The 12,356-nt window shown below is 48.5% G+C and overlaps 1 protein-coding gene across 1 annotated transcript in view; it reads left to right on the top strand.

Moving 5' to 3' along the window:
- Nucleotides 1-12,156, top strand: part of SNTG2 (syntrophin gamma 2) — a 200,766-nt gene extending 188,610 nt beyond the window's left edge. Inside the window, exons 16-17 of the mRNA XM_049695901.1 lie at nt 5,277-5,387; nt 11,897-12,156. Coding sequence (XP_049551858.1) covers nt 5,277-5,387; nt 11,897-12,028 — 243 coding nt within the window. The 3' untranslated portion in view covers nt 12,029-12,156. The remainder of the gene's footprint in view (nt 1-5,276; nt 5,388-11,896) is intronic.
- Nucleotides 12,157-12,356: the final 200 nt, after the last annotated feature.

Here is a 12,356-nt window from a genome sequence, read left to right as displayed (position 1 = left end):
TAACTCAACGAAGCTCTCCTAGTTGAAATAGTATTTATGGGTGGCCCTGCCTGCCTCGCTCTGCCCAACACGCGGGGCTGCCCGCGACCCCCCTGGTGGAGAGCGAGCGGCTTCTGCAGCCGCTGGGCTTGCGGGAGGCGTGGGCAGCTGCGGCTGTTCCCTGCCAGCACGTCAGGGCTGAGCCCCGCCTGGAGCTCGCCCGCCGCAGGTTCCGGGCACCGCAGGCTCTGCGTCCCTGCCGCGCTCAGCGGAGCCCTCTCCCACTCGCGTCCGGTCCACTCTTGTTCAGTCACGTTTTCATAAAGTTCCAACTAAGCCCTCTTTTTGCTCATCCGACCCTCTGGTTCAGACTCCAGAGCCCTCTCCTGACCTGTTCCCCTTTGAAGGTGAACTCTTGACTCCACGTTTTTCTTGTGATTACTTCTTTATTTCAAGAAGTTCTGGCCTAATACTTATACATTTATTTACACAGTAAACAGTAGACAGTAATGGAAAATGAAACCAAAAACTGACAAAGGAAAAAACAAGGTTATTCCGGAGGCTTGTTTCATGGATTCCTTTTGAAATTTTATTTTCAGAACTTACAATATTTGAATTAGTTTTGAAAAGCAAAGCTTTCTCAACCTAACAGTGAAGAGTACACCAGTGGGTTGTAAATATATAAAATATTTATACTTTTACTTCATTTGATGTGTCTTCAGTCCTTTAATGTAGGATGACATTTGCAAGTCCAGTACTAATAGGATTTCAGTATTTCTAGATTGATATGAAATAATTATGAAAATAATTAAATAATTACTGAATATGAAATAATTATGAACATTATGAAAATGAGGTATTCTCCATATGCCCTTTATGTAAGTCATCATGGAAAAATTTGGGGGCCCCAAAATATTTAGATTGGGATTTATCACGCCTATTTTCACAAGATAATTAGCACTCCTATACCACATTACACCGTTTGTGTATGATGTGTGGGTAAAGCTAAATACACAATGTAGCAGTGCTACTTACTAACCAAATGCTTTAAAAAAGCCCCTAGAATTCGGTAACAGCCCAAATTTTGATGCTGGGCGTCTGCTCGGCACTCACCTCAGAAGCACGCATGAGGTCATATTTCTTAACTCCCCACCCCTGTGCCTGGCAGAGGAGAGCTGAGCAGTTATTTCCAAGCATGAGTTCATTCACCATCAATTCTCCTTTTCAACATTGATAAAGATGAGTTAAGCTGAGAAGATCTGAAATCACAGGGGAGAAGAAATACGTTTGACCTGGAAATTTTTTCTGCACTTACAAAGTAAGTAAGAAGATCATTATCTAATATTTTTAAATTTCCAAACTATTTTTAAAATATTAAGCCAGAATAAACCAGAACTCCATCTTTGGTGGCCCCCGCACTTCCGTGATAGAAATGACGTACATCTCTGCCCATTTCCAAACTGACCTATTTTGTATTGATCCCTCTGGTTTAGGGCCAACCAATGCCCCATCTGCGCTGTAATTAAGCAGAAGTGGGAGAGGACGTAACAAGACTTAGAAAACTGCGTGTGGACCTCAGACCACACGTGGACGGGGCCACGGACCAGCCCCTCCTCCAGGCTGCGTGTCCTCCACGGGCCGCGGACTCTGCTGCTGCCCGTGTGCACGGCATCAAATGTTTGGGACCTGGAAACAAAGGGAATTTCTTTCCATGTTTACTTATTACTTGGGGCGTTCGCCTTGCCTCTAAATGTCAACGTGCATCCACATTTTCTTGTTACCTTCTGATGGTCCCCGTGCACAGCAGAAAACTGACATCTCTGTATCGGGGAGTGGGGGGTGGTCCTCGTCATGGGCCTCAGCCCCTACGTCACCCGCTTGTTAGGCTGAAACTTGTTGATGCTGCAGGGCTGAGCTGAGACCGAGGTGGAGGAACAGAAAGAATAGTTTTGGGGAAAAAACCGGGAGTTGACTTTCCCATAGGAGGGGAAATGAAGAGTTGGCTTGGGCCTGACTGGAGGAGTGAAGAGGGATTCCACAGGACTGCCCAGGAAAATGCCAACCGGTGACTCTGCTCTAGTGCCTCATCCTTTTCTCGTAAAGTCTCTGGAACCGCTAGTTGGGTTATTTGTTGAATGTTTTTATAATTATCAGTTTATTATCAATTTATGTCAATTATCCACTATCAGTGTGTAATAATAATTAAAATAATTCAGATTTGCTACAGAGGAAGGTTATCATCATTAACCCCCTGCAGAGTCATAAAAATAAAACATAAACGTTAGCATGTTTCCTGTAACACTCGCTTAACTGTAAAACTGTTCTTTAATTACTGAAATGCTGGAAAGACATTTTCTGTCTTCCAAGATTGAGTTCTAGAGATCAGGGTTCCCTCCAGCCTTCAGATGGCTGGCAGGGAGACCCAGGGCCCCTCCAAACACATCCCGAGGCTGCTGAACCAGCCAGGACATTGCTGGGCTTAGCGGTCAGTCAAGGCGGCATCTCTGAGCTGTGAGTGGACAGCGTGTCAGGTTCTGGCCTGGAAAGTCCAGTCGCACAGCAAAGCTCAGAGTCCTCAAGTTAGACTGTTACCTGGAACCACTTGTAGATAAAATGTGCAGAAATGTCATCCATAATGGCAATGGAAAATTCTTTTTTTAAATAAAAATTACCGTTTATAGGTACTTAGAAGTTGAGAAAGAGTTCCGAGAGGCCACCATTAGTGACTTGAAGATTCCTGATTGCGGGAAGGGAAGGGGGCCGCCCCCGAAGGCTGTCCTCCAGCTCCCACATTTAGGACATCTTACCTCACCCCAGATGGGCCACCACGTGACATGAGAGCATGATTTTAAGCAAAGGAGCTGTGTATGTACGTTTCACAAGCTGCATTTCCTTCATATCACCTTGCAGGACAGTTTCAGTGTAAAAATAACGTACCAAACAGCTAACGATGATGCAGCTAAAGGACTTCATCGTAAGGACCACTGTGGATTCTTCAAACGACAAGCAGGGCTTTCACAGGGATTGCTGCACTTTTTGTCTATACTATTTTTTTCCCAATATATCCTGCCCGTAGTTTCCTTTATTATTAACAAGTTACATTAGTATGGTACATTTGTAACTATTAGTGGACCAATATTGATAAATTATCATGAATGAAGTCGACACTTTATTCAGATTTCCTTAGTTTCTACCTCACGCCCCCTTCTCTTCCCACATCGCATCCAGGATACCGTATAACGTTTAGTTGCCATGTCTCTTGACTGTGACAGTTTCTCACACTTCCTGGTATCTGATGAGCTTGACAGTTCTGAAGAGCAGTGGTCAGGTGTTCAGTATTTTGTAAAATTTGCCCCTCTGTTGGGATTTGCCTGGTGGTTTTCTCATGATTAGAATGAATATTATTAATTTTTACCTTAATCGAAATTATACGTGTACAAAGTGTTAAAAGGCTTATTAGTACCAACAGATGTGTCATGGAAAAGCAGTCCTCTGAACTGCCCCTTGTCACTCTCACGCCCCATGGCCCCCTCCGTCCACAATTTTAGCTGTTTCCCCGCACTTGCTGCCCTGTTTCTAAGTCCTGTTGCTCATCTTGCCTTTTTTTTTTTTTGACAGCCGCTTATGATACCATGTAAATGATGGTTGGGTAGGTTATTCCTAGAATCTTACGACCACTGAGCTGTTCTTCTTCATAAGCAAATTTGAACACCAGGTGATGTTCTCAGAGCAGTCCCGGTCTCGCTTATTTGGTGAGGAATTTCGCAAACCATTATATGCTATCAGATGCCTCCGGCTCCTCCGGATACACGCCCTTGTGATCACAGGTTCCTGGCAGGACAGCTGGAGGGTGGGTAGTTTTAAAGGCAGGTGAGATTTGGGCTGTTTCCACAAAATCCTTGAGGCTGAAATCACAGCCGTCTTTCCCTGCCCTCCAAGGGCAAACCGGGGCGACGCCCTGGGAGATGGGAGCTGCCCGGGAGGGGGCGTCGCAGGCGGCCTGAGAGCGCTCCCCGCCGCCGCCGCCGGTCTCATCGCCGGTGCCGGGCCCTCCTGGCTGGTCTGTGCTGTTGCTGTGGTTTGTCCTCTGGCTTATCTCGTGGGCCAGCAGCCCTCCTGCAGCCTCTGCTACCGCAGTGCTGACGGAAGCGGCTTCTAGCGGCTTCATCCTGGGTGGGTCCAGTGACTCTGACCTGAGAGGGCCCTGGTGCCCAAGTGGGGACTTAGCGTGAAAGTGCAAGCACTGGAGTCACTGTTCCCCGAGACCCCACGGGGTTCCAACTCCTCGGCATCGAGAAGGAACATACATGGTGACACTTGACCGCGAGCTGCAGAGCCTCTGTTCCGCTGCAAGATTCAATATAAAAGAAACATGTGCCAGGAGCCTCGAGGCCAGTGCGAGTATGAACACACGGGCCGAGGGGCCGATGGGATGACAGCGCCTCTGAAACTCTGCCCACGTCCCAGCCTCTTGGCCTTTTGTGATACTTAGAGAAACGTATGTTCATTATTTCAAAATAAATGCTTTTAATACAAACTTATAGCTTGCTAAAAAATAATGCTGTCCTCTCTTGGGATTCTTTCTGGGAAGATAAAGATTTATTACCATAACGAGTCTATAATTAAAGGCTATCTTTTATAAAAGGCAGCCAAGTCTTTATTTGCCGCAGCCTTTCTTTTTTAATTGAAGAGTAAGTGTTTATAGAGCACACATCATCTCTAAAGTACCTTAGCAAACATGAAGCAATTGTTGCACTAGTATTAAGAGGTAATAGCACCTACGTTTTTCAGCTTGGCTCAGGAGAAACCAACATTGAGTGATTGGAACTTAGCCTGAGGAGGGGGCGGGAGAAAGGTTTTCATTTTCTCTGCACTGCTGACCGCGTCTCATGTACTCTGTGTAGCCAGACCTGGCCCTTGCAGTGGATTCTTTTAAGCTTTACAAGAAGAAAAGGGAGCAAAGCGCTTATGATGCTTTTAAACGTTAAGGAAAACCCAGGAGCAAGGCGGTGCGGGTAGCATGGATTGAAGAGGAGACCACAGGGGTCTGGGCGCTCGGGCACCAGGACAGCCTCCTTGACGGGAGGGACCCCCAGGAAGTCTGGTGGTTTGAGGGGGTCAGTCTCTTATACTCGGAAAGAGAAGGTGGAGATTCTAAGTCACCACGTGCTCAGTGTACATAAGATAACGGAGAAAATGTCTGCATTTATTTAAATAGATTATTTAACATATTGACAGATGTTAATGAAAGAAGTGAGCTCTTGTCTAAACCACTAGATAATTGCCTTCCTTTACAGAATGTGCTCTGGAGGTTTAAATTCTCTCAGCTGAAAGGATCTTCAGATGATGGGAAAGCTCGGGTGAAGCTGCTGTTTCAGAATCCGGACACCAAGCAGATCGAGATGAAGGTAGGAGCTCACCCACCTGAGCCCAGCCTCGCCCGAGTAACCAAGCGTCCGAGGGTGGAGGGAAAATAATCAGAATCGGAGTGGGAACCCTCCTCAGAGATCAGCAAGGATGTCACGAGAGCCCGTAGTATGTCTCCTGTTAGAGGCTTTAATGTCCTAAAACTGTAAAATCATCGAAACATTATTTGGTTCCACTGAAAGTCACAACTTGCTTAGTCAGTATTAGCAGAAAACAATATTTAAAAATACAGGGGAAGTCGGTCCTTAAAGGAAGAGTTTTACGAACCGCCTTAAGTGATGGATTGTCTGTGGTACCAGGAGCAAACTGCTCTGTTAATTCAGAGGATCTTGACATAACTTACAAAGTCATTGCATTGAACTATCGTTTTACTATGAGCAACTGTTGATGTTTTCCTTACTTTATGTATAACTGTGTTGTCAACAACCCAGTTTTAATATAAACTAAAGACAAACTGAAGGATAAGTTCCATACACAAAACCAAAAGAAAGAGAAAACAAAAATGCAAAACCTACAAACACATATTGTTTGGAAACTGACTGTCAGCACTTTGCACGCACTTTTTGATGAAATCCATCAGAGGGACACAGCTCCTGTGACATTGTTATATCCGAATACTGTGTCAATTTTTAACACCTCTTCACTGAGGTTAATGAGATAGTGCACCACATCTACTTTTTTTTTTTAACCACATCTACTTTTTAAGTAAAACTGAGATTGTGCAGAAACGCTTGACATTATTCTGTTTAGGGAGTGGATGAAATCAAATCAGACCGTAACCACTGTCAAGGCTTTTGGGTCTGGAGGTGAACAACAGGGCAGCCAATGCGACAGTGATGCTGGCAGGAACACGGGTCCCTGGGCTGTGATGGAGACGTGGCCACTCTCAGTCACGTCACCCTGAGCGGAGTCCAGTGGACATTGCCACCAGCAGAGGGGGGTCCGAGGAGAGCGGGGAGAGGGAGGGAGGCTGGAAGCGATTGTACCGTGTGTTTGGTACTTGATCTGCATGGATGCGGCTAACACAGCAGACCTCCTCTGCTGACGCATTGATTGGCCCTTCACCCTAGGGACTGCGGCCGGGAGGAGCCCCAGGACCCCTTCCAGGCTCAGGTCCTATGCCATCCGTGTGAGCCGGGGGGCCACTTAGGAAGCTAGCCCCGCAGTGCACCTTGGGTTCCTGTGCTCACGGGTTCCAGGGACTTTGTCAGAGCACCTGATGTCCCAGGGCACGGTCACGTCCCTGTCCCTTTTCACAGGGACTCCTGTTTCATTCGATTTAAAAGTATTTATTTTTTGATGTTTAGTCAACTCTTGGTTATCTGTGTTGGTAAAGGGGGTAGAGGCATTGGATGGTCTAAACCAGACAGTCTGAAACAGGTGACGTAAACTTTGGGACGTGTGTACTGAAGCAGACTCGGTTTCTTTTTGGCCCTCAGTTTAGGCAGCTTCAGTTTCCATTTTCAGGCAAAGAGAAAGTTCTAGAAAGTCGTGGAGGCCATAGGGGCGGATACAGGATTTGCAGAATTGAAGCTTAAACAGTCTGCAGGTGTCTCTTTATGAAAAAATATACAAAATTGCAAGTGTGGTAAGCTAACTAGACACAGAAATGAGTGTGAGACACTTCACACCTCCCAGGAGACCCAAACTGAACCCATGTCCACGTGAACCCTCCCCCCAGATCCCAGGACCTCCAGCAGCCCCCCTGTGCCTCCCCTCCGGGGCCGTGGGGTGCGAGAGAGTAGGGCAGAGGGGGGCTGGGGTCTCAGCAGGTAGCACAACGACCAGGGGCCCCTTGCTCAGGCCCCTCCCGGGGCCTTGCAAGTGGGGATGAAATGGGACAAAAGTAGTTTCCATGTTGTCACACGGAGCAGGAAACGTGCACGTGGAGAGCCTCTAATAAGCATGGGCGGCGGTTTGAAAAAACTGCTTCAGGCTGAGGTTCTGCGTTTATTACAGCTTGTGAGACAGAGGGAAGGTTGGAAACGCCAATAGGAATCTAGAACCCGTGAGAACACCTGTAGCTACCGCTGGACTTAAACCAAGAGCCGGGCGCTGAATTCTGAATAGGACCCAGGGCTATGGCCAGTGGAAGGGAGAGTGGCATGATGTCCTCAGTGAACCGAGAGTTTCAGAGAAAACGATTCCTATTAATTGATTTTCGTTACGGGAGTGATAGTCGTGAGCAGTTAACCTTTGAGTGTTTATTGAGAATCTTCATGGGATGTTTAACGGTCGTCGCCTCAGGGATGAGCGTAAAGAGAAAATGCGTCCGAGGGAGGATTTCTGGGCTTTGGGAGCACAGAGGGGAGGTTATTTTTTCTATCCGTTATTTACAAAAACGTTGTGCGGTTCCGGGACGTGGGCTGAGCCCACAGTGAGGCCAATGGCCGGAGCTTTGGGGCTGCAGTCTTTTTTAAAGAAAGCATTTGTTTTCCTGTTTTCTACGTCTTTCTCCTAAATAAAGAGTGTAGCATAAAGAAGCTTTCTGAAATGAAGGACTTACTTGCCTACTGATCTACTTAATAGGTTATAAGCGAATCACAGTTAAGTTACAAGGACTGAATTCGGGGTCCACTGCAGGGAGGGACGGTGCCCTTCTACCCCCGACCCCTTTCCTATGCCCGTTGTTTGTATTTTACACGTTCCTCTATGATTTCATTTCTGCCTCTAGACTGAGCCGCCAAGGGCAGCTTTTCTTTAGCTTTTTATCTTCAGAACTTAGTAAATATGTTTTAAATGAATAAATTAATGAAGAAAGAAAGAGCAAGTTAGTATTGAAAGAACTACCAGATACACTCACAAAAATTGTTATCAGTTTCCAAGGAAAAAATTGTTCCAATTATCGTGAAAATCCCCGACGGCTACAGACCTCTGCACACGAAGGTTTCCGGCGAGCCCAGCTGAGAATCCACGAGGCGGATGCTGGTCGTTGAAGGCAGCGCACTGTGTGATGAAGAAGAATTCTGTCTTTAGGAGGAACAGAGGCGGGTGTTCTTCACTCTGTGATGATCCGGGAGGATAAACTCCACTGGAAACTATGCCTCGGCGTCGCGAGTCGCACAGATGGTCAGACGTGGACGGCGGGGGCTGAGCAGGGGTACATCACGCCGCTGCCGGCTTCAGCGAGTAACCGTGGCGGCGTCGGATTGTGGAGAGATGGTGGAGGGAGACAAGGCCAGGTTCCTCCTGAAAATGGAGTGAAGCGGGGCCTCGACAGAATAGGGGACACGCGAGTGCAGCCCCTTCCAAATATGGGTCTGAAATTGGCCTTAATCTGTTCTCCCGGAAGCTGGAGCGGAGCAGAGCTTTCCTTTCTTTGCTCTTCTTTTCCCTTCCTCGCTGCCTTTCTTCCCTCCTTCCTCCCTCCCAGGTCCCCTGCGTGGTCGGTCAGTAAGGTGCCCCTCCTCCGCATGGGGACAGGGAAGGCGCACCAGCCGCGTCCCGCTGCATCCAGGTTAGAGCCCAGCATCACCCAGCCGCCTCGCCGCTTCTCACCTGCTGGCCTCTGACTCCACTTCTCGGCTTTCTTCCTGGACGTTGTGCTTCCCGTAGACATTTGCTTGGAAAACATCGGTCAAAGGTTTGCTGTGTCCGAGGGTCTCTGTGCAAGGGTCGTCTTGGTTACGACACCTGCCTGGGGACCCACCCCTCCCTCCGAGCCTTCCTGGGCCGTCAGGCCTTCACCGCGGCCCGGTGGGCGGGGGGATCTTTTATCGCACCCGTTACATTACAAGCCGCCGCTGTGCTCAGTCCTTCCTAAGCACGACTGCCTCATCCCCACAACCAGCCCAGGAGAGAAGCGCTGGCATCACAATATATGTTCAATATGGTACAAAACAGATTGTTCAAGTCGGCATAAAGTTTACGTTAATTCACGTACAAGCCAGAACGACTTCCCCAGACCTCAGTACGTGAATGTTTCTTCCACCAAGAGAGTCAGCCTGTCCTTGAAGCTTCGAAGCCAGGAATGGACTTCTCCTCTCCAGCTATGCGAGTCCTAGGTGGCAGTACTTCCAATGCAGGGCGGTTCTGTCTGCATATGGAAGATCAGTGGTTCAGTGTAGCCGTGCTGTGGAGTATCTTCTCTGGACCTCCTGGATGACTCGCGGCAGCTTCTGCGTCACCTTGCACTTGAACCCTTCTCCCTGCCCGGCTCCACCCGCCACATGCCTGCTGGATGCCTCCAGGGCAGCTCAGCCGCAGCCAGCCCCTCCCCTCCACCCGCTCTGGGGCCCCAGCCGCGCCCACTGGACGCGTCTCCTCCGGGGTTGATGAGGCCCGGGTGCCTCTGTGAGGTACCACCCTGCTCCCTGAGCTCCTCCAGGACGACATCCCCTACGCAGAGCCTCCGTCTCCGAGGGGCACACAGACCACCAGGCACCACGGGGGATGCGGCCTGAGAATCTGCTTTTCCAGGATGCTCCCAAGAGGTGCTGATGCCTCAGGACCGCTCGGTGTAAGAGCTAGTGCACTAGGTTTCTTCTGGAAGGTTTTGTCAGGAAACAGCGAGGGCCCATTGCACCAGTTTGCCCTGGATTTCGGTGCCAGTTCTGTGACTAGTCCGCCTCGTCACCTCGCAGAAGTTACTTAAACCCCTAAAACCGCCATTTCCTCCTCTGGAAGATGAACTTGGCACTTTACTCGGCGTGTCCTACTTCACTTCTGACCTTTGAGGCTGACGATGCTCTATTAACAGACAGCTGGAAGAGGACCGGCATTGGCTGGGTACCGATGCTGTACCGGAAGCCACGCCTTCCCTCCACGCCTCCTGTGCTGGCCCGGCTCCGTCCGGGGCCGTGTGCATCACACCCCACGGGGAGCCACTCGGTGACGTTTCAGGAACTTTGCCAGCCTGTCATCAGTCCGTGGGGAGTATTTACAAACACCACAGCCATCAGCAAATGCTGCAGCTCAGAGGCCCTGGCACAGCACTGCCTGGGCCGCAGAGTCCACAGGTGGGAGACCCGTATCGGATCCCCTCAGTGGGCCTGTCTCCACGCTCAGTGGCTGGGCCCCGAGCTGAGTTCCCTGGAGAATAACACGTGGTAAATTGTGTTCTGTGTGTGGTTATCCCTGCTAACTGTCACATCCAATTATATAAGGGAAATTACAGCGCGATTCACTTATTCTAGAGACTCGTACATTTATTTAACAATAATCTCTTTCAAGTATAGCTTTGATCGGCTTCCATGTTGAATTCTTTGGGAAGGGCAGTGGTTAAGGCTCCCCTTGAAGTACAGTCTGTGTCTGAATTGCTACAGCTGAGTGGAAACTGGTCTCTTAAACGGTTACAGACTCTAAAATTTCCCCCTCGTGCACTGGGCCATTAGATGACAATTAGCGAAAACTAAAAGCCCAGGATGGCTACCGCTGCTCGGAACGGCTGTCTGTCATCTCACAGACAGTTTTGGACACATGTCTGCAGTTTGCGCAGCAGGATGGAAATAGAGGTAGTGCCCTAAGGAAATGTGATTTCTGCGCGAGGAGATGTATTGAGGACATCCGGGCAACGTTAACACTTACACGTTCATTGAAAGTGTCACCCTTGTGATAGATGGAACATTCCTGAGAGTAAGGATCATAAAAGAAGAAATGTTTTCTCAGGTTTGGGTGACCTCAGTCTTCATAGTTTGACGAGCCCAGTATAGACCCTCATGGCTTCCTGAGAGTTTCCGCTAATTAAGGAAAAGATCAAGGTATTAAAACACTTAAAATTTGATAATTATGCCAAGCTGTAGATCATATTTAAAATCAGTGTTTCAGCCACCATGAAATGTTAAAAGACTTTATAAAAATCGAGGTCATTGGGACAAATAAATTGCAGAGGAAAGTAACTGGGTGACAGGGTTCAGTGGGTGAAACTCACAGAACATGAGATAGAACTTGCTGGCCATGTGCCCCAGCCTCTAGCTCACCTGCCGAGCACGCGGACACACACATCCACGTGCACGAACACTTACAGCACACGTGTGCACGCACGCACACAGGCACACATGCATGCAGAGCGTACACACACGGGCACATAAGTACAGGGGCACATGTGTGCACATACGTTCACACGTGCACAGGCGCACGTGCACACACACAGGGTGTAGCACGGTTCATTCTGCTAAACTGGGAACACGGTGAGCCCTGCTGTGTGAGAGCTCTGACAGGCTGCAGTGGAGGCCGGAGTCCCGACCTGGTGCTGCCGGTCAGGTGACTGAAAGCCCGGCACAGATGGAGTCAGGATGCGGAAGAGGACCTGAGCGCTGACCTGTGTTAGTTACAAGAAAATCACGAATTAAACCCAACCGTCAGGATATCCGTGCACAAAACCCAGAAAGCCAGTGTGTTCATGTTTACAGCCGCCTTTCTTAGTTCGTGTGTATTTGTACTTAATTGAGTAACTTCCTTGTGGTTCTAAGAACATAGAATCTGTTAGATTTTCTGTCATGTGTTTTTCTAATATTTATAATATATAAGTGCATTCTATTTTTTCTTGCAGGAGCTGGAGTTTCCAGATCTGACGGCTGTTCTACACTGCATCCACTCCTTCATAGCAGCGAAGGTGGCCTCGGTGGATCCGGTATTTATAGACAGTCAGAGTATTGCCAGAAAGTACATGTATAGCAGCTGAGCAGTGCTTCTGTTGAGTGCTGAAATTTAAATTATTTTCTTAAGAAATGAATATCTCCTGCACAATATTGCGACTTTGTGTGATTTTATAATGATCCTATAGTTGTGATACCAATAAAACATGTCGCTAGTTTCCAGAGATGGGTCGGACTTGTTGCATCTGACAAGGAGCACAGCCTCCGCTCAGGGAGAGCTGTGGCTGAGGAAACTCGCCTTCCCTGTGAAGTAAGCCGCGTCACCACATCCTCCAGACACGTGGAGGCGCCAACAGCACACACGCTGCTAAGACCCACATCTCGTTTCCATTTCTATTTCCTTACAGTCGAAGA

This window comes from Orcinus orca, chromosome 13 (assembly GCF_937001465.1).
Source record: "Orcinus orca chromosome 13, mOrcOrc1.1, whole genome shotgun sequence".
Taxonomy (NCBI): domain Eukaryota; kingdom Metazoa; phylum Chordata; class Mammalia; order Artiodactyla; family Delphinidae; genus Orcinus; species Orcinus orca.
Note: the sequence above shows the minus strand (reverse complement) of the source record. Positions and strands in the feature narration are given on the sequence as shown.